This window comes from Strix aluco, chromosome 12 (assembly GCF_031877795.1).
Source record: "Strix aluco isolate bStrAlu1 chromosome 12, bStrAlu1.hap1, whole genome shotgun sequence".
Taxonomy (NCBI): Eukaryota; Metazoa; Chordata; class Aves; order Strigiformes; family Strigidae; genus Strix; species Strix aluco.
This window is the reverse complement of record NC_133942.1, coordinates 11,065,699-11,089,072: the sequence shown is the minus strand read 5'-3', so window position 1 is coordinate 11,089,072 and position 23,374 is coordinate 11,065,699. Positions and strand designations below refer to the sequence as shown.

Sequence of the window (23,374 nt, the reverse complement as noted above, 5' to 3'; positions counted from 1 at the left end):
TTTGTTTAATTCAGGAACTAATGGACTGAGTCTACTAGAAACTACAAAGACTGCCTAAAGGTAAAAGCTCCTCTGGATTTATGTGCATGCTGGGACTACAGCAAAGAACAGTTCTACAGATGCTGAAGAAGTGGCCACGGTTGAACAGCTACAGCCACCCACTGACAGGAGGATCTTAACATTCAGTTCAGGATCTACCAAGCACTGCCTGCAACTTCAGCAAAGCCTTGTCATCATGGAATTTACTGATTCTGACAGTAGCCAGGACTGTGAAACAAACTGTCAGAGAGATGTGGAAAAGTAAATCACTGCATAGATCAGACTGGGAGTGTCCCACCTTTGGCTGCAGAAAGGCTCAGCTCCCCACAGTCAATCACATGGGACGGAAGAATTCCAAGTTTCACTTCTATGACATGTTTGCCTCAAAGAGCAGAAGCAAGCTGGCTTGCTGGTCCCAGGCTCTTTCACGCTGCTGTTATAACTAGTTCTGTTAGTTGTAAGGTAATGATCAATCATTTCAGTCAATTTGGTTTGATAGTTTTAATTAAAACTGTTGGTACAGCAGCCAGAATACAGCCCACCACACCTCCTTGTATTCTTTATTCCTGCCTGTAAAGAGTGGAGAAGATGCAGAAAAGCCAATTCCATAGCATACCTGTGCATCTCTACTCCCTCATCTGATCAAGTTTGGCCTCAAAAGCCTTCTCATGACCCTTAATCCTTAAGAACTTTAGGATGGGAACACTGCATCAAGCCACGAGCCTATCTAGCCCACAGCCACGAGCGGACAGCTAGGGAAAGAGCATAAAATACATGACAGACTGATACACCTCCAATCATACCTCTCAGCTCCAGGCAGATGCCCTCACTCACCAAGAAAGGTTGTTTCCACATCTTTATGTAGAAATTTCATGAGCTTCTCTACTGCCTTCTGAAGCTATGTATGCTTTTGAACTGTGGCAATTGTTTAGTGATGCATCAAGTGTAAAGATTACTTCCTCTTGTATGTTTGGTTTGTAACTTCTGCTTAGTGATTTTATTTGATATTCCCTAATTCTTAGGTTACGAAGGAAAAAAAATCATTTCACATTAATCTTCACTAGAGCATTTATATTCTCATATCTGTCACATTGCTCTTCCACAGCCTTTTCTATAAGGTGAGAACTGCTAGGTTTGGGTTTTTTTATTTGGTTGGTTGTTTTTTAAGTCTCCTCTTGTAGTGAAACCTTTTTGATCATCCCTATCACTTTTCTGATGTTACAATATTCTTTCTGAGACAGGGAAAGAGGGAGAGGGACCAGAACTGCACAACACATTCAAGAATTCAGAGCACTATACACCAACATAAGGGCGTAATGATGTTTTCTACAGTGTTTTCTACTGTTCTAATTCCTAATATTCGATTTGCTTTTTGACTGTAGCTAAGCACTGCTGCTACTCTTTAGAGCCAGCCCTTGATGTAGTAACATCAATAACTTCAAATCAGCAGCCAGCTCTGTTATTTCAGCACTGGCACTACGAATCATTCACGAACACGTCGAACAGCACAGGCCCCACACAGATCCAGGGCATGTTGCTCATGACAGTGATGCTGACAAGAACCTCCCTCACCATGATAAAGAAGAGCATCAGGGTGACATCTGCCAGGGTCCATCTATTCACTGAGAACACAAGTATAACACTAATCTTAGCGGTCCCCAGGTCGTTCTGAGTCCTTTTTAAAAGTGTCTCATGTTCCAGGTTTTTTCCCTTGGTATCCTGAAGACATTTATGTTGATCCTTAATATAACTGTGGAACAGCATATTCAATCTAGCTTTAGAAAACGTTTTAGCCACCAGTTAGCAAAAGCTTACCGATTTCCATGAAATCACAGAAGAGGAAATCTATTGTAGTGTACTGTCTGTACACTACCACCCCTGCACAAGGCTTTTTTTTTTTTTTTTTGCATATGAACACAGGCTATATTTGCACCCTCCTATCCCCCAAACTTGAATATATTACCTTTGTTGTCTATGCTCCCAGCCTCCTCTGCTCATCATCACTTCAGACTCATTTGCTCATCCCCTGTGCACCACAACAGACATTCTTACAAACAGAGGAGACCATTATAACCACCTATTGTCTTTGTCATCCCACTATAACCAGTATAACACAAGCCAGAGAGATCTGCACAGTCAAAGCAAACAGGGAGTCAGAAGTAAAGAGCAAAGTTAATGTGTAGGGATGCAGCATGACTGCAAAACAAACATGCCGTCCCCTTTTTCAGCTTAAGGATGTACAAGGTGAGCAAAGGATATTACCTGAAAGGTGCTGCTTTGCAGCAGTGCTGAGGACAAAACAAGAGGATGCATTTGCTACTACTGCTGCATATAAACTAGGCTTCTTAGTAGCTGAGTTAACACCACCCACTTCAGTGTAAGAACTGCCCAGGTGGCAGCTTGCAGGCTGGACCTGGCCTACAGGATAATTTAATCCAGCCTACAGTTTTTCAGGTCTTTCCTAATAACCCTACAACACAGACACATGTCTATGACACCCCAGAGAGCACTGCAACTGGTGCAGGAAGGGAGGGGGGAGGTTGGATAACCTTCGTCTAGAACCAGCCTAGGTTGGAAATTGCATTGCCATTAGTAGATTTTTCAGAGCACTCCAGGATCACAGCTCCCCGCTGCCACAAGCGGGAAGGGCAGACACACGGGGACACTTCATACAGCAACACACAACTCCGCATCCTTTTCCTTTCCTATGCCCATTACAGCGATGACCGAATTCAGCCTCTAGCAGGATACTTAGGACAGCAAGATCTCCTTCTGTACTGATTTTTGTAAATTGACATAGCATATTTTATTTCAAGCAGCAAAATAAGATTTGACATAACTGTCTAAACAGGACATTTACTGATACTAGTAATAATTTCAAAATCCCTCCCTGTTAACAGTCATGCAAGTACACTTTTAAGAATGAACTAGTCTGATGTCCTTAACTGTATTAAAACCTTTTGAATATATAAAGTAAACAGGACAATTTGCTATGTTCCATCCATGATCTTGTTTTATAAGGACACTATATAGTTTCAACAATATCATATCATGCTCTTATCTCTCTTTTGCCTCAAAAATCTCTGTATGTGTCATAAAAATTTGGTGTCTTCCAATTGCTATTGAGAATTTACATCAGAAATAGTTATCTCTATGAAATTCATAACTGAAGGTTGATGTATCTACTGTCTCTACCTGTCACTTTCCATTCTTGGTTATGTGTTCAGGCCCCAGCAGCATCTTTTTTGTAGTTTGCAAATGTTTTTTACAAAGAAAAATTACTTATGAGCTATGGTGGTTTTCACAAAGCACAGTTCTTTGTCATACATGTACTGCTTGACCAGCAAGACACTTAACTCAAAGCTGAGGAGGTTCTTGAAAGAGCTGCTGCCTTTACCACAAACTAGTTACTTAACTGGCCTAAAAAGCCTCCTGCACAGCAGTTCTTTGAGGCAGCCCTCCGGCCTTCATGCAATCAGGTAACAGTTGCAGATAACCTCTTTTTAGCTTTTCAAGAAAACAACCAATGACCATTTAGCAAAAAGCCTAAAAATAGCTGTCAAAAGCAGAAGAAAGGGGGCACCAATAAGGAAAGCACTTACTGAGCTTCAAGTCTCTTCCAGTTCCTAAAGAGCAGGCACTGAGCTTCTAGCTTCCACTTCCTACATTCTAAAGCCAGGAAGACCTACAGAGCTACCTACGATCAAGAACATTTCAGTTTCTTCAGTCCTCCAGGAAATCAGGAGATTCACCTGACAGTTGTGGCATATCACAGAACAGGCACCAAGACCACAGAACAGAGGCTTAGGATTCAAAAATAAAGAGAGAGAAACAAACACCAAAACCAACAACAAACTAGCCCCCGACACCCATCTGCAAACTAACAAAAAAACCCACACCACAACAAAACCAAAACCAACAAACCCAAAAGAAAAACAGTGCTCTTACCAGTACTGAGGTAAGGCTCACTGATGTTCAGTTCCAAGGGCCACTCAAACATTGATATTTAAAGGCACTATTATCCTCTGATGCAAGGACAGATTTATTTCAACCACTGAATTAGAGAAGAGACAAGGGAGGTTTTCCCACTTATGCTAACAAAATAAATTCTTCTCCAATTGGTCAAACAGGCAACAGTCACTGAACCACTATGGTTTGAAACAAAGACCCTGTCTTTTGGCTGAGGAATTCTGTTCCCTCTCCACGGCGCTTTGAAAAGGCCTCAGAGCTTCCTGGGATGTTAGATGTTGTTCCCTTCTGACTAGGATATGGAATTAAATCTGGAATTAAACTGTTAACAATGCGAATACTTATTTCATCACTGCACACCTGAGTGAACATCATACTGACAGGAATGTTCTGGATCATAAACATTAAGAAGCCACAGACTGGCTATTGCCCCAGGCCCACATAACAGAAGCAACTTCTTCAAATGTTTTTCTGTTATTTTCAAATTTTAGGGTGCAGCCAGGGTCATGTCTCCATGCTTTTCTCTACCATGATGTTTACAACATTTTTATATAAGTGAAGGCTGCGTGTCTTTATGAAATATGAGACCTCCAAGAACTACAGATAAAGCTTAATACCGAATAGAGTTTACCATGTGTGTTGAGTCTAAAGAGGTCGTGCTTCTCTGAACAAGAGCTCTGCGCTGCCCACTGTCTTATGCTCAAATACATTTGATTTTCTTCACAACTATAGGCCAAAGGCTTTAATGAGAACGGAGATTCTAATGAACAGTATACTCGCTTCTGAAGAGTGTTGGGACAAAGAATAACCATGGCCTGACCCAGCCATAGCCCTGATATTGAGTTCTATGCTTTTATTAGGAAGGACAGGTATTCATTTCTCTGCACTTCTGCACGAAAAGCATACAGTTCTCAATGCACAGAACTAACTTCTCTGTTAGTCTGCATCCCAGGCTTGTGGGATCTCATTACACAAGACTGCCAAAGTAATTACAAGAGAAGAGGTAGCAGGCTATCACCACAGCATGCTGTACAGAGAAGACTGCAGAGAAGCACAAGGATTTGTTTGCATCCATCCTCTTGGAAGATTTTTTTTTCTTTGACTATCCAGTTACTCACTTTCACAGGCTATCTGCTTTCAGTAAACCAAAAGAACCAATTACTTCTTCAAGTCTTTGCAAATCACTTCTAAAATCCTCCTGGCTATCCTCATACCTGTCTAGGTACAGCAATTTTTACTCTTCTACAGGCCTTAGTAGGATGTTTTTAAAGGATACTTGTTTTTGCTGAATACTTCTGCATCTTTCTGTGGAGCTCTTTAATGAGTCTTCTCTACTTCCTATCTCCTTCCTTATTTACAGACATTTATTCTGTATGGTTGCTTAAATTCTGACTAAAGATTTGTTTCCTGCTTTTGTCAAGTTTCCTTAATTTTTAAATAACCATTTCTGAAATTAAGGGACACCTCGTTAGTTGTTTGTATACTTCTATTTCAAGTAACCTTTATCCCTTAAGTATTTTATTATTTCAGCTGCTTTGCAGGTCCAATATAGTTACATATTTAGGCTTCTCTTCCTGAATTTGAGAATAATCTTTCCATCTTTCTGATACTTCAGGGCCTAAGAAGTGATTATCTAAGCTATTGAGATTTAGCTTCTCTAAACTTGCTGTGGTATTTGACAAGTTTATAGGTGGGTAGCCCAAGTCATCCATTCCATTTAGTTCTTTATAATTTTCTTCACCAACTAAGATTTAACTTTTGTGTTAATAGCATCCCTAATGCAGGTTCAGAGAGACTGTAAGCACCTGTTACCAGCCTCTTTTCCAGTTCCTACTTCAAACAAATTCATGAACCCTGTGAGTTTTCTGTGGCAACACTCTGGTCTCTCTTGTCCCAGAAAATAAGGTTTTAAAAATGGTGATCCTAATTTAACTCAGCAACTCAAACGCATTAGGGAAAATGACAGAAGATGACCTGTCTAGAACTCTCGGCGGAAAGGATAAAGAGGTTTATAAATCAAGGCTGCGAAACTGGAGCAAACATGAGCAGTACTAAAAGACCAGAAGAAACACGAAAAGAGGGATTGAGGCAAATACTGGGGCACGGTAAGAACAGCAGCGTGTCCCCTGCATGAGTGCAGCCTGATTCCTTGGCACCCAAAAGGGTGGCTTAATGCAGCAGACAGGAAGGAGGGACCAGGATCAAACCCTCATGTCTTCCTAGTAACGCTAACACTGAGTTCAAGGAAAGACTTCTAAAGTGTTTCCAGTAAGCAGCATATGTCTACCTGAAGAGAAACCCATGCCTTCGACACGGTGTTCAGGTTGGCTTTACTTCTCAGCAGCCTTTGCCAGCATTAGTGCCTGATTAGCACCCACAGGACTGCTCCAGCCAGAGACACAGCAAAGCTTTCCATGTGTCCCAACAGAAATACAGAATGAAGGAGAAGGTACAAGCCAGGTCTAGTGCTGAAAGTAAGAAAGAAATGCAACCAAGACAATGTGAGAGAAGCTGTAAGAGCCAAACGTGGTGCAAGATTGCTCTTCTTGTGGTGAACAGAGTTAAATCCGGTTGGCGGCCGGTCACGAGTGGTGTCCCCCAGGGCTCGGTTTTGGGGCCACTCCTGTTTAACATCTTTATTGATGATCTAGACGAGGGGATCGAGTGCACCCTCAGTAAATTTGCAGATGACATCAAGTTGGGTGGGAGTGTTGATCTGCTCGAGGGTTGGGAGGCTCTGCAGAGGGATCTGGACAGTGGACAGGCTGGAGCGATGGGCTAAGGCCAACTGTAGGAGTTTCAATAAGGCCAAATGCCGGGTGCTGCACTTTGGTCACAACAACCCCCAGCAGCGCTACAGGCTTGGGGAGGAGTGGCTGGAGAGCTGCCAGTCAGAGGGGGACCTGGGGGTGTTGACTGATAGCTGGCTGAACATGAGCCAGCAGTGTGCCCAGGTGGCCAAGAAGGCCAATGGCACCCTGGCTTGCATCAGCAATAGCTTGGCCAGCAGGGACAGGGAAGGGATCTTACCCCTGTACTCAGCACTGGTGAGGCCGCACCTTGATGACTGGGTTCAGTTTTGGGCCCCTCACTCCAAAAAGGACTTTGAATTACTCGAGCGTGTCCAAAGAGGGGCAACGAAGCTGGTGCAGGGTCTGGAGCACAGGTCTGATGGGGAGCGGCTGAGGGAACTGGGGGGGTTTAGTCCGAAGAAGAGGAGGCTGAGGGGAGACCTCATCGCCCTCTACAACTCCCTGAAAGGAGGGTGCAGAGAGCTGGGGATGAGTCTCTTTAACCAAGTAATAAGTGACAGAACAAGAGGTAATGGCCTCAAGTTGTGCCAGGGAAGGTTTAGACTGGATATTAGGAAGCATTTCTTTACAGAACGGGTTGTTAAGCGTTGGAATGGGCTGCCCAGGGAGGTGGTGGAGTCCCCATCACTGGAGGTGTTCAAGAGTAGGGTTGACTTAGCGCTGAGGGATCTGGTGTAGTTGGGAACTGTTAATGTTGGGTTGATGGTTGGACTGGATGATCTTCAAGGCCTTTTCCAACCTAGACAATTCTGTGATTCCTGCAGAGGGTTCTTTTTCTTCCAGACATGTTTAACTGCCCCAGATCACATTCTTCCTCTGAACTGGCCAGTAATCTCTTGTAAAAGGCACCAGCTGCCCTGAGAAGGGTCAGATTCCTGGGAACTTGCTGTTTTAACTCTGTCTCCAAGGCCTGAACAGAGGCAAGAAGGCTGCTAACATCCTTTCGAAGGAGCGTGTCAGTCCAGAGGCGCCAGTTCACCAGCTGCCCTGCTCATTATCCAGGTAACAGATGCCATGCTGCTTTTAGAGGGAACAGCTGTAGGACAGTCTGACAAATCACAGCAGGATCCCAGGAGACAGGCAACAAGCATCAGTGGCAACTGTGAAGAGATGCAAAGGGAAGGCGGGGAGCTAAGCCTGGCAGACAAACCAGAAGGAAGGCTGGGGAGAGGGTAGAGTAGGATTTAGAATTGGCAGTGGCACAGGTAAAACTTCCAAGACAAAATACATTCAGAGAAAGTTGACAATACTCTGAATGTACTGCCATGTTCATGTGACCGTGTCAAAGACTGTAGATGACTTGCTTAAAAAAAAAAGGTATGGTCTTTATTAACCCATACTGGTCTTGCTCATTTTTCTCCTCAGTACGGTATTTGGAATTGGAAACCGAGATGTTGAGATGCAGGCATTTTTCTGTAAGTAATGCAAAACAGCTCTGCCCTGTTCCTTGAAGCTGCAGAACCCATAACCTGTCAGGTTAACACAGATTTAACTGGCACTGTATGGAGGCTCCTCTCACAATGAATCTAATTCTGAAGACAAGCAAAAAATTCGAAGAAAAACTAAGAGCCATAGGATCTAGTTGCTACTACATGCAATGATACCACAAGAAATAACCATATGCTATGATTACAGAACAGGAACTGTTCTTCCAGGCATATTTTAAATTTAAAGAGATAAAATGTTAGTCCCTCCAAACTAGTGCTAGTAAATTGTGTGTATGTTTAGGATATTACAGTTACCAGCCATTTGCTGCTTATAAGACCTACTAGTCAAGAAACAGAAAAAAAGATGCAAAATAAGCAAATGTTCTTTAGACATCGATTGAAAAGGACATCCATTTTAGGCACTATTCCCTCCTGGGTTTATGCCCTCCTGTAGGATGAGATCAGCACTGCAGCACATGCTGTCTTGCAAGTATGTAGCTCAGATGAAACCAGAGATGAAAAACAAATGGAGGGGAGGAAAAAAATTTAAAAAAAAAAAATCAATAACCTCTTTGAATTATTCATCTTCATGAAATAGGAATAAAAATGCAAGCAAATTCCATCTTTAGAACAGCAATCCCAGGAGAATTTTCTTTATAGGAGTCAGACTGTCTCCTGCAGAATCATTAGTACTCAATAAAATTTGAGAGGCAAAGAGGTAGGATTAGGTCACGCCTAATGGCCAGACCATTCACCTGCCTGAAAGCAAAGTAACATTGTGAATAGCCATAACCAGTTTCCAGAATAGATACTGCCAAAATGAAGGCAGACAAAATCCAGAACTGGCCTCATTTTACAAAAATATGAGTAAAACTACTGAGAACAGGTAATCTGAAAAAAATATGGCCTTGTCCTATTCTGTTGTTTAGGGATTTTTTCCTATCTTTTTTTTAACCATGAGAAATGTAAGTCTCATGCAGCTTGTCTGTCTTAGAAAGTTCTACAGATAAAGACCAATATCACTGGGGGAAAAAACCACTGTTTTAAATGGATTCAAAATGCATTCCACCAAATCCATTTAACAAAGGACTGAGAAATCAAGATCATTGAGTTATTCACTACCTCAAGGACAGGCCAGTGTACACTTAGTAGTACTTCTTTTAAAAAGAAAACAAACAAGAAAACACCCACATCTACCAGGGCACAAAGTACTAAAGAAAAAACAACAAAATATGCTTCTTCTGCTCTGTCCTGAAAAAGGTTGAACCCTTCCCCAACAATCACAGGATTATTTTCCCTTTTGTCCTGGGTTCAGCAGAGCTAGAGTTAATTTTCAGATGAAGCTGGGAGGGGGACAGCCAGGACAGCTAACCCGAACTAGCCACACGGTATTCAATGCCATATGACATCATGCCCAGTATAACTGGGGGAGCTGGCCGGGGGGAGGAGGGATTGCAGCTCTGGAACAGGCTGAGCATCGGGTTCCGGGTGGTGAGCACTGCATCGTGCATCACTTGCTTTATACATTCTTTTATTAGTAGTATTATTACTTCTCCTCTCCTTGTGTTGTCCTATTAAACTGTCCTTATCTCAACCCACAAGGTTTTACCTTTTTTTTCCTAATTCTTCTCCCCATCCCACCAGGGCAGGGAAGGAGGAGTGAGCAAGCAGCCACTTTGTGCTTAGTTGCTGGCTGGGCTTAAACCACAATACTTTTCTATCAAATTAAAGGGTTAATCTTCTCTCAAGGTCCATTCAAACAGATCCTGACATGTCAAATCTTTATATATGAAAGATAGTACAGCAGAACTGGTTCAGCACAATGCACTCACTACCTCCACTATCCTTGAAGGATTCAAAAGACCGTTCCAGGACAAACCCAGTTACTCCAAAAATTACAAACCCAAATTCCCTCTTTGCCTCCCTGTACACTTCAAGAATTTAAATTCCATGAACTGTCAACAACATTTAACCACAACGTCTGGTTTTAGAAGCAAGAGCAATAATTTAGTAGGGCAAGTTTTAACTTTAGAAAATCTACCAGTGAATTCACGACTGCATGATTTCAACTCCAGGAGCTTTGATCTGAGAAACTCGCAAAATTGGAAAGTTAGTTATCTATGGAGATATAACGCAGAAAACAAAGTAAAAACCTCACCCAGCAATATTTGTATAAGAACTAATTTTGAGTAAAAGATAACTGTATCAGTTTACTTCTAGTTAAATAACTATATCGAGACAATCTGGTTTGTGAAGACTTACTCTCAAGTAAGTACGCCTGCATCAGGAATTCGACCGCTAGTATTGTACTGACAGTTTTGCTCCTAGGCTTCCCATGCACACCGGTCCTAAGTGATGCCCAAAGAAAGGAGAGGGGTGGAGCACAACAGTTACTGGTATTGTGTAGGCACTGCTGTCACAGCAGTGATATCCTACAGCCTCTCTGCAGCAAATGAGTCCCACATATAACACCTACGGCTGATGGCTCATCCTCTACCATTTCCCCCCCAAGACAGCAGGAATCTTTGCTTGTGCTGAACACTTCCCTTTAATGAACACGTATGCCTGTAGTACTCCACTGAGACAGCAGCTCAGAGAAGCATGCTTACATACAAAACAAAAAATGAGCGTGTGGTGATTGCGGGACTCTGTAGGAACTCTTACATTACCAAATTTAGCCTCCAAGAAACCACATCTGCATGTGTCATCTTCATGCATGCAGCACCCTCCTGCTCCCTAGGAAGTTTTTTATTACAACCTATATGCTGCAATTTTAGGAGCCATCCTATCCCTGAACTCAAGCCATGGACCATCCTGAAGCAAGAATCAAGATCTGGACTATGACTCAGGGCTCTGTGGGGAAGCCTATTCAGGCAGTCAAGGACAGGTCTGATGCATTTGTATTGTCAGGCAGAAAGAAGGAAAATAGTTCCATATTCTAGAAGGATGTTAGCTTACATTGGGAAGGTTAAAATCAGTTTTAAATGAGGGACAGCTGATGAGCAGATATTTGCTCAAGATATTTCTAGGGGAATCTCATATAACTGTTGTTCTCAAGGAATCAATTACCTGCAAGAAAATACACTAATTGTTAACTGAAACTCATGATTGGTACCAAAATCATTGATCAGAGCAAGGAATTTACACCATACTTGTGCAATGTTGGTTACTTTTTAGAAACCAGTAACTTCACAGCTGAGAACAGTGCACATGAGCTCAACTCAGCTTAGAGAGGTAGCTGTGGATGTTGCAGGCTGTTAATTTAGAGTAATAGAGTGATCAATAATGTGGTCATTACAGACACTACTAGAGATTTTTGGATTTCTCTTTTGGTCTAGGGTTTTAATTTTTGAAAGGCAGATTCTAAGATTCTAAAACTGAAAAGATTCTAACACAGTTACAAGCATTGTTTGAGGTCGAAACACCCCAAATTAGTCTGATTTATACAACAGAATGCATTATGAGGTGAGAAGACAGCTGCAGGTAGTAAGATTTCTTCTAGAAGAAAACTCAGACCTAGTAGATACAGGCAGAATGCAATATAGTGTCTGGAAAGCACAAACAAATTAATCCTAGAAGTGAGGCACAGTTTTAACCATAGGTAATTAACCACTGAATCTAATTACCCATGGTTTATAGCAAACTGCTTGCAACCTGATGCATTCAAATAAAAAACACCTCACCTTAAAAAGTCTGTACAACACAAAAAACCAAAATACCCCCCAAAAACCAAACACAAACCACAGTTAAAACATTTGCTTGGTTTAAAATAAAAATAGGAAAATGTGTTCAGGCAGTGAATTTATTTTCTTTGCGGTGCTCTTAGTTTTCCAAAGCTGAAACTTTGGAATTGACTCATTTGTTCCGTTACTGCTCATCCAGACCAGTAGGATAAAGCAAAAAGTAAAAAAATTACAGATGGAATAGGGATCTGGTGTGAATCCTCTGCAGTAGCACATTCACCCTAGCAAGAAATCAGGAAAAGCTGATTGCTTTTGCACACAATCCTCTAAAGTTTCCAAATCAAGCAGTAAGGCATTCCATTAGACAGAATAGTGAAAACAAATTGGTACTTCAAAAGAAAGATGCCTCTAGACACAAGCCCTTAACAATCCCTGTTACGCCACTTCAGGATTGATGATTTTCTATCACAAAGTCTATTATAATTTCTCAGTATCAAATAGACTGTCATCTCAGATTCCCCAGGAAAGAAGCAACACCTGATCAGGAAAGGAAAACAGTGCCTCCAGTCTGCAATTTTAAGTTCTTACAGGAGGAGGACAAAGGCCTGTGTTCTAGCAATGCCATGGTTAATAGGGCAAGACAAAATCCTGGAACAGAGCCAGTCAGACTGAGGGACATCTGTTTTGTAAGGAGGTAGGAATTATGGCATTAAAATTACAGTAACACATGACAACAATTAATCCATGGCAAAATAGGATTAACAGGCTCCTTCCACACAGTTTTTCACTCTTCTGAATCTGCATCTAGTGGAAGAATTTATTTCCTGAAATAGCAGCTGAGATCCTAGGCAAGATCTTGCCAGGGGAGCTCTGTCCAGCTGCCCCGCCCAATCTGGACGCAGCAGAGCACCAGGAGCAGCATTATCCTGCCCCCGCTTCAGCGTGCTGTGCCAGCACCTCCTGCACCGCTGCCGAAGCTGGTGCCACAGCGTGGCCGTTTCTGTTGCTTCTGGCACACCAGTGCTGCCAGTTGCCCTCCTCTACGCCGGAGCCATGAGACAGTGCACATTTACTGGCTGCAAGTGAAGAGACTTTCCACTTCATGAAGCCACCACGCAAAGCGCTGCAGAAGCGGCCAGCCAAACCTTTCTAGATGTATCCACGAGCGTGAGCACAGCAGCGGCGCAGCTGGCTCAGCCCCAGGTCCTCAGCCCCAGGAGGAGGCCACTTACCTCCAACTGCTTAAGTGCAACGCTCAGGTAAACAGGAATTGAGCGCAGGTGCTCAGAGACACCCTCCTCAAGCCCACGACAATACTGGGGATTCTTTAACAGCAAAGGAAGAGAGTTGGGGAACTGCCTTCACAGCACAGTAGAGGAAAACAGACCAAGAAATCTGTCAGAAAATTATACACAGCTGTTGATACTGTCACATGTTAAAGATTATTTTCCTACTTAATCCTCCTTCCCCTTTGCTCATCTTGTTTGTCTTAGCAAGTTCCAGTTGACAAGGACTGGAAAAGCCTACTCTAAGCCACTGAAGCCAGGGACACTAGAGGAGAAAAGCGTACAGAGCCACAGTGAAATAATGACACACTTAATATACATTAACAAGGCTTTTGTTACCAGTCTCTGGATACGACTGATGCTAGAATCCCACCAATGTTTGTAAAAAATAAGTCACCCAAAGCTTGCATTAGCTTATAATAAGTATCTCTAGTTTCAACACCTCTGCTAAACATAGAACAACATGAAGACTCCAAAAGAAGCGTGTATTAGAACTAGTTTTATTTAGAAGGTCGCTCTGTCGTTGCAGCTGCCGTGCTTACACTGCACATGGCCACCAAGAGAATGCTGCCTTTGTCAAGTCAAAGAAATGTCACTACAACACTAAAAAAAGGAAGACAAAAACTCCAAAACAAACCCACAAACAAACACCCGCCCTCCCCCCCACAGTTATTCCATGTGCAACTACTGTGATGGACAACACGAGTTATAGGAGCAATGTTTAAAGAACTGTTCCGCATCATACAGATCCTTCATAAACTGTTATCCAGTGACTGAAAGCTGCTAATTTTATAAGATGGAGAAAATGGAGTCTTCAACAGCTTGTGTTGTTTTTCTGCTGGCATTGAGTGGAAACACATGCCGCTTCTTTCTTTTTTTTTTGTTAACTGGCTCACTCAGAGCTTTTGAACACTTCTTATTTAAAAAAAAAACATAAACAGCTTATCAAAAAAGTAGAGATAAGAGAATAAGACCAAACAGCCAATGAAAGAAAAGAAAACGCTATTCTAGGCAAAAAATAGAATTAAAATGGGTTACACACAGAAAGATGGCAGGTGTCTGCTGAGAAAAAAAATCTTATGTAAGGTGCTAAAAACAGTGCCTGCAACCCTTGAAATGCCTGAGTTGTCAGAACAATGGAGCTGGGTGTTCACCAAGGTCATAAAAGATGCCAACAGCCACTTCAGCCTTCCAGGAGGAGGCCCCAGCTGCCCCAACCTGGCCCGGTACTGCACAGACCTCAGCCAAATTTAATGGAAGCCAGTCAGATTCCAGAGGATGCTGAAGTCTGGAGTGAAAGCAGGAGGGTTTATTTTGTGGTGATGTCACTCATGAACAACAGCTGAGGATGAGACCTGGAAATCTCATATTTATTTTCAAGTACTACAAGAAGTCACATAAGTGCCATATCATAAATAGGGTCCATGATTATAGACAGGCAGTAACACTGAGTATTCATTAAAATAGGGAATCCAGTATTTTGCTAAAGTTCTTATGTGATGGACCTTGTTCAAAGGTGATGTGTTTATTCCCTTCTTTAGAATTATCTTTATTATCTTTATGAGGGTAAGAGATGCTCTAGGATAGCACTGCATGCTGTTGCTGCTTATGAAGATAACACAAAGTGTTGTGTCTATCAATTCAGGTTTAGCTTAGATAATCAAAATTATTAAGAGGTTTGAACAGTGGCTTTATCATAAGAGTCTTAAAAGTCCAGAACTCTTCACTTTAGAAAGGAGGTAATTAAAAATTAAAAAAAAAAAAAAAAATCCAAGCTGGTAGATCGTGTCATTATTCACTAAATCCTAAACCAGTAGAAGCTAGGGAGCACTCAGTAAAGCTAAATCAACTTAAAACAGAAGAGGAATTTCTTCTTTAGACAGCAGCTAGTGAATTTCAGGAACTGCTACACATGACTATGGAGGCAGACTGCATTTGTAGATTCAAAAGGGATTAAACAACTTTTACTAAAAGGAGCTTCTTGTGGTGTGCCGTTCAACGTCCCTAATCCAAGCATTATGCATAGTGAGGGACCTGCAAGGGGGAAAAAGGGCAGCCAAAAGCAGTTACGCTCACGTGCTTCCCCGAACTGCATCTCTTGTTGCTACTTCTGGAGGCAGAATATTGGGCTGATTCAATAAGGCATTTCCTTTGATCTTATTTGCTTTTAAAGAGCTGAACAGACTTTTCACCTTACTATTCAGTAGAGGAGCTTAACAGAACCAGAGCATCTACAAAAAATTGTTTTTCATAGGAATTATGCTTCACTTGAGTAGATCCTATATGATTTTACCAAAGCCTCAGCAGTTTCAAATGTATAACAAATATGCACAGAAATGTCAGTTGCAGAAGGTCAGTTTAATGCTTACATGAATTTTGGAGTGAGAAAAGCACCGTTTGCCCTTTCAGTCAGTAATCAACATTTGGGCAGAACAGCATGAAAGCAAGAAAATGATGTTAAATTAATCTCTTCTTAGCTGAAGTGCAAAATAGCTTATTGCAGCTCTGGTTTCTTTTCTTCACCAAGTAGCCTTCTGGGTATCACAGTGAGAACCATAATGTGTACCTTATGAAAAAAGAACATTTTAAAATACACAAAAGGAAAAGAAAGATTAATCCTGGTAACTTCCTGAACTGGCCTACCAAAGAAGGTTCAACATGCTGGCTTCAAATGCATAAAATGCAGCCCAATATTATCGTCAAGGGGAACTCTAAAGATGTGTAGTTTCCAGAGGAGCTCTCTTAGCATTAAAAATGTCTGTTAAAGATTGTAAAAGGCGCATTTTGAAATAAAGTTATATATATGATCTTACAAGTTCTTGCTGTTGTGCTCTCTCTTGTTTTTAAACTTAGCTCTGCAGTTCAAATAGAGCCAGAAATATTCAGTACGTATTTCTGTTCTATATTTGGAAGAAATGAAGAATATATTTTAGAGACAATTAAATTATTTCTATTGTAACAGTAATGCTGGTGGGAGATTGCAACAATCAGACTAAGTCTGTATAAACAGATAATTTCTGTACAAGATCTAAAAGACTGACTAAGAAGCTCTCAGCTTCCAGTCTGAGCTCCAGTGCTCTGGCATTTAAGTCTTAGAAGACTGGAAAACCCATCAGCAGTAAAGATTCAAATAGAATACAAAATGAATGCCAATCAGCATGGCATTACAGAAAATATGACCTTACTTCTTAATAAAAACCAAATAAGCTTGTCAAAATCTCAAAGGTTGTATTGATATAGTGGGATTATTATTTCATAGGGCACATCATATAAGCCTACACCAGGACTCGTGCTGCTCACCATATTCATAAACAACCTGAGAAGAAGGAAAGCAGACTGATGGCAAGGCCTATGGACAACACCGAGCTATCCGCATGGCTGGGGATGAACTACTGAGGGAGACTTCACAGTGCTGAGTTTCTCTGTCATTTCATTTAGCAGTATAAATCACACATGAAATGACACTAACCACTGCTAACTAGAGCTAGAACCAGTGGGGAGAGGTCTTGAGGTTATGATAGTTCTATTCAACAGTCAGCTCACTGCTCAGCAGCAGTCCAAAAGTGGGTATGTTAGAAATCAGGAAAAGAAGAAAAAAAATCTTGTGATACTGTGTAAATACATAGCCCTACCCCACTTTGAACACCGCACACTTCTGATCCCAGCATCTCAAAGATGTAGATTTGGAAGACATTAATAAAACAAGAAAGATGAAAGGTATGGAATAACTTCCCTATAAGGAACCGTTAGGTAAGCCAGACCTCTTCAATATGGAGAAATAATGAGGAGGCAAATATGCCAAACCCGTAACACAACTAGATCGGACAGGAATTGTCCAGTGTAGGAAGGCACATCAAAGTAAGACCAGATAGCAATGAGAATCCAAGGAAATAAGAGGTTGCAGATTTCTTCCTGTAACATGTCACTGAACTGTTCTACTCCTTGCCAGATTTTTTACTTCTAGTAGGGAAGAGCTGAAATACTTTGTAAAAGTTCAAGAGGGCTGAGTGTTACTAAACACACAGAAAACATACCTCTCTCTGTGAGCTGGAAAGAGATGTGAGCTAGGAGGGAGTATTTCATGTGCTCATCTTACACTCTTGCCCACGCATCCATTTTTTGTCGCTGTGCTGGGCATACCTTTTGCTTGAACCAGTACAACTACGTACCCCGACATACAGCATTCTTACAGAACGCACAAGTAACTGATTAAAGTATGTCTAACTGGTGGATCCTGGTGGTGCTTGCAAGTTCCACAGAGATATTCTTCAGTTATCTTGGAGAAAAATCTGAAGCTGATTGTGACAGAAGTAATCTGAAAAGAGCAATGCTTGGGCTTGCTGCAGCCACATGTAGCAACAAGAAACATGGGCTGCACTTACAGCATGGGAAACTGTATTTTGGGAGACAGCAATTCACAGGATCTTTGAGGTCACACTCAGCATGGTTACTATGAGAGCAAATACAGCCCTCAAGCACATAAGGGAGAAGCACAGAAGCTGACAGGTGCTTGCTTTTACATTTCTCTGGTCAGAAGTATGTTGGCAGACAAACGGTACAGGAAAGTTAACTGCTTGAGGACTAGAAATCACATCTAGAAGTCCAAAGAATCATTATTGCATCTGTGAGAAAAAAAATAAGGTTAACCACTGACTTTTTTACTACCTAAACATGCAGATTTAGGACATTTACTAACAGCCAAGAGCTGAAAAAAATCCATCACTGGATGATCTATGTTACAGAAGTCTCTCTAGCAAGAGCCACAACTGTGGGAACATACACTTTCACTGTAATATAATTTTTACAAGCAATTGGTCTTTTGCTTCTTGTCTAGAGCAGCTTTTGCTTGAACACACAAACACATCATCTGCACTATCTGGGAACTTTAATTTGAATAAACATGGCAGCTTTTTTTACTGTCATGCACTTGAGATTGATCACTGAAAGCAGTGTAGTGGAAAAAAGTATATGGCACAAGCTGACACACAAAACTATTCCAAGTTCCATGAAGAAGATGAGTCACTTGTATAAGTAAAAACATTAACCTTTGAGATATTGGTTACTGTAAAAGAAGGATCAAATGCAGACTTTGAGACTAAGATGGGCATAGCGGACTCGTGCATTTGCCTTTGCTTCTTATCAGGTTTGTAACTTAACACTGTCTGTGCCACTAGTAAAACTCCTTGTTCTTTAACTGTTGCAAAGTTGAATTCAAGAAGCACAGAACAGCCTGGGTTGGAAGGGACCTCAGAAGATCATCTGGTCCAACTTCTCATGGGAAGAGGAACACAGCCCCCTGTCCCATCACATCTGGAAAACCTTCAGTGATGGGGACTCTGCCATGTCCCTGTGGAGGTTGTTCCTGTGATTGATTGTTCTCACAGTAAAAAAATTTCTTTCTTACCCTGAGTTAAAACCTCTCCCAATGCAACTTGCACTCATTGTCCCTTGTGAAGGGAAACCCTCCGTCCTCTTTGTAGCTGCCCATAAGTTCTAGAGAAGGAGTAAAACCAGATTATTTTTCTCCTAGTTTGAGTTCACAGCATTCTAGGAATACTCATCCAAAAAGACAGTTGCCTTCAGGAACTGTAATGCAACTTTGCTACATCCTCAGGGGCTGTGGCAGATATATCTGTATCCTCTGTTGACATCAAATGTAAACCAAAGGCACCGGTAGGATGTGAAGCACGCGCATGAAAGGCTTCGGAGCCTGACCGCCATCTGCCTGCAAGGCAGCTAGCTATTACTGTTACACAAATCCTGCTGGCTTTCAGCATAAAGCATTAAGTTTGCAAAGAAACATGCAAGCTAATACTTGAAAGTGTTTAGTATTTCTGATAATCCTTTTACAGAGGCAAAAAAGTATCTCATAAATGTTTCATTATTTCAAGCATTTGTTCCATCAAATTCAACCTGAATGTTGTTCTTAATTGCTTGACTTTCAATTATGTCAGTAGTTATTTACAAAAAGTTTTCTAAAGACTAACACAAAGTATGACTTGAGAGGAAAGATTGCTCGGATGGCTGTTGAGCTATCCCTAGTCAGACTGAAAGCAGCTGCTAATATTCATGTAGAGAGCACTGTTTTCATAAAAAGAAGCCATTTTCTCTGAACATCAAAACCAACAGATACCAGAAAGCATACTTCCCTTGTGCTGAGAAGTAATTCTTTGAGCATTTCACCTTACACCACATCAACTTTTATTGGAAAAAGACTGTCCCTCTCGGCTGTAAAGAACTATTAACATCCAGCACAAGGAGATACCGTACATGATCTTCAACTACTATGGTAGCCAGTGGCAGTTGACAACTCTGCAAAAGTGCATGTGGGGCTTTCAGTATTTCACCTTGAATTGGTTTGATACTGCTGTTCATTCTTCTCATCACATCACCCTCTCCCTCCTTCAGACCATTTACTAGCTTCCAGACTGTCCACAACACATACCAAGTTTGTCATGCAAGGTCTTCCATAATTGCTCCTACCTTTTTCTGTTCTGCTGCTGCCGCCTAGGACTACCCCTGGGTGGGGTTGTTCATGATACTCAGAAAACAGCCAGCAAGTTAGCATAGAAAAAAAGAAACTCAAAACCCACAAGAAAAATGCCAACAACAAATCAACTGTCATAATGTGCATTAAGCATCACTTGTTTGACCACCATTATCAGCTCTGTCCTTAGCTTTTCTCCTCTCGCTTGTACCACATTTGAGACTCATTTGTTCCTTATCATCTCTAAACAGACTAAAAACTTAGGGTTAGGAATTCATGCCAGGAGTTACTTTCACAGCGTACAGGAGAAGAGCAGCCTCCCTCAGACTAGTTTACTAAATTTGATAGAAAATAGCTTATTTGGCATATCGCTTTTGAAGAGATAACAGTATCTGGGAAGCGTCTTACACTGCAAATGCTACACCTGCATAAACAAAACCTAATCTTGAATTGCAGCACCTTAAGAAGCCATATATAGACTATTCTTCAACACAAGGGAGGAGAGTGCTACGCTGGACCTTGTTCTTACCAACAAGGAGGGGCTGGTGGGGAGCATGAAGCTTGAGGGCAGCCTTGGCTGCAGTGACCATGAAATGGTGGAGTTCAAGATCCCGAGGGCAGAGAGGAGGGCGTGCAGCAAGCTCGCTACCCGGGACTTCAGGAGAGCAGACTTTGGCCTCTTCAGGGATCTGCTTGGCAGAAATAAAGCCCTGGAGGGAAGAGGGGCCCAAGAAAGCTGGTTGATATTCAAGGATCACCTCCTCCAAGCTCAGGAGCAACGCATCTCAACAAAGACGAAGTTGGGTAAGAACAACAAGAAGCTGCAGGGATGAACAAGGAGCTCCTGGGCAAGCTCAGACATAAAAAGGAAGCCTACAGAAGGTGGAAGCGAGGACAGGTAGCCTGGGGTGAATACAGAGAAACTGTCTGAGCAGCCAGGGACCAGGTTAGGAAGGCCAAAGCCCTGACAGAATTAAATCTGGCCATGTACATCAAGGGCAACAAAAAAATCTTCTACAGGTACACTGGTGAAAAAGGATGTCTAGGGAAAATGTAGGCCCTCTCTGGAAGGAAAAGGGAGACTTGGTCACCTAGAATATGAAGAAGGCTGAGGTACTCAATGACGTTTTTGCCTCAGTCTTCACCATCAGGAGCTCCAGCCACACCACCCAAGTCACAGAAGGTAAAGGCGGGGACTGGGAGAATGAAGAACTGCCCACTGTAGGAGAAGATCAGGTTCAAGAACATTTAACGAACCTGAAGGTGCACAAGCCCACGGGACCTGACAAGATGCACCTGCAGGTCACGAGGGAACTGGCAGATGAAGTGGCCAAGCCACTATCCACCATATTGAGAAGTTGTGGCAGTCCAGCAAAGTTCCTGCTGACTGGAAACGAGGAAACATAACCCCCATTTTAAAAAAAAGGGAAATAAAGAAGACTTGGGGAACCACAGGCCAGTCAGTCTCACCTCTGTGCCTGGCAAGATCAGGGCGCAGATTCTCCTGAAAACTATGTTAGGGCACGTGGAAAATAAGGAGGTGATTGGCAACAGCCAACATGGCTTCACTAAAGGCAAATCGTGCCTGAAAAATCTGGTGGCCTTCTACGATAGGATTACAGCACTGGTGGACAAGGGAAGAGCAACTGACGTCATCCACCTGGACTTGTGCAAAGCATTTGACACTGTCCCACATGACATCCTTGTCTCTAAACTGGAGACACATGGATTTGATGGATGGAGCACTCAGTGGATCAGGAATTGGCTGGATGGTGGCACTCAGAGTTGCGGTCAATGGCTCGATGTTCAAGTGGAGAGCAGTGACAAGCGGCATCCTCAGGGGTTGGGAGCGGCACTGTTTAACATCTTTGTTGGGGACATGGACAGTGGGATCGAGGCACCCTCAGCACATTTCTCACCGACACCGAACTGTGTGGTGCGGTCACACACTGAGGGAAGGATCCATCCTGAGGGACCTCGACAGGCTGGAGAGGGGGGACTTGCAAACCTCATAGAGTTCAACAAGGCCAAGGGCAAGCTCCTGCCCATGGGTTGGGACAATCCCCAGCACAAATCCAGGCTGGGCGAGGAGTGGCTGGAGAGCAGCCCCAAGGAGAAGGACTTGGGGTGTTGGTGGGTGGAAAACTGCCTGTGAGCCAGCAACGTGCGCTGGCAGCCGAGAAAGCCAACCGTGTGCTGGGCTGCATCCAGAGCAGTGTGGGCAGCAAGGAGAGGGGGGGGATTCTCCCCCTCTGCTGCACTCTTGTGAGACTCCCCTGCAGTGCTGGGTCCAGCTCTGGGGGCACCAACATCAGAAGGACATGGACCTGCTCAAGCGGGGCCAGAGGAGGCCACGAAGATGCTCGGAGGGCTGGAGCACCTCCCCTGTGAGGACAGGCTGAGAGAGTTGGGGGGGGTTCAGCTGGAGAAGAGAAGGCTCTGGGGAGGCCTTAGAGCGGCCTCCCAGGACTTAAAGGGGCTGCAGGAAAGGGGGGAGGGACTCTTGATCACGGGGGTAGGGATAGGATGAGGGGTAATGGGTTTAAACTGAAAGAGGGGAGATTTAGATAGCAAATATTATGCTCATGGGGACTTGTTAGTGCTTAGTCTATTTGTACCATAGACTGTTACAATTGCTTCAAATTTAGACAGATCTTCTGCTGAGTGTTTCAACTGATGTTTCATACACAGTGGTTTAATCCTGTAAGTGTGCGTATACACACACTGCTTTGGAAGGAGAGAGACTTTCTATCCCCATATTAAGAAGTCACAGGAAAGTTAGAGACCTCTCAGTCAGTGGCACATTTGAGAAGAGTCCAAGTACCTTCTTTCACAGCTATCTACTAGGAGAACAGCTTCCCCAACTGGAAAATATATTCAGAAGCTTTATCAAAAGTAAAACATACAGTGAGCTATAATACAGTCTTATATAAAAAAGATTTTGCAAAGTGTCATCTGTGCTTACTATAGTAACTTTAACATACATTATATAAAAGTATTATAACTGCCTAACCAGAGTTCAAGCTTTTCACAAGCTAAGCAAGCACACCCTTCTAACTGTTAATGCCATTTTTGTAACACTCTTATTCGTTGTTCTTCTCAGGATATAGGCCTTCAAAAAAGGGATTCAGAAAGTCATTTGACCAGTCTCACACACTACTTGTGACAGATCTTGTGCATACAAAAGTACGTTATAAAACCCAAAAGGAAGAGATAGGTAATAAATAGTAAAACTAAATTGTGCCACCTGAATAAGGTACAGAAGACAGACAAACTGTAATTTACTAGCTCAACAGACTTTTAAACAGCCTATGTTTCAGTTCACTCTCAGTAGTTAGATACATAATTTTAAGTTCAATTCCTTGCACCCAACAGATCCTTAAGATGGTTTTTCTTTAGTATTCATGTCTGCAGAATCCCAGGCAAACAACTCACTAATTGAATTTGACATTCTAAATCACAATAAGCTTTATACTGTATTTTTTTCAAACCCAAAAGAATAGTTAAAAGCTGATAAACCAAAAAACTGACCTTTGACTTCTGAAGAAAACTGAGCCAGGTGTCGGGTTACGAAGAGTCGCAGTTGCTGATTCAGGTCACAGGACAGAATGTTAATGTTCCAGGAACGAATTCCTGCCCAACAACAACAACAACAAAAAAGAATAGTGAG

At 42.4% G+C, this 23,374-nt stretch overlaps 1 protein-coding gene across 1 annotated transcript in view; it reads right to left on the bottom strand.

Annotated features, from left to right (window-relative positions):
* MAP1A (microtubule associated protein 1A) overlaps positions 1–23,374 on the bottom strand; it is a 65,305-nt gene that overhangs the window by 37,049 nt on the left and 4,882 nt on the right. The window contains exon 2 of the mRNA XM_074837716.1: positions 23,236–23,337. Coding sequence (XP_074693817.1) covers positions 23,236–23,337 — 102 coding nt within the window. The remainder of the gene's footprint in view (positions 1–23,235; positions 23,338–23,374) is intronic.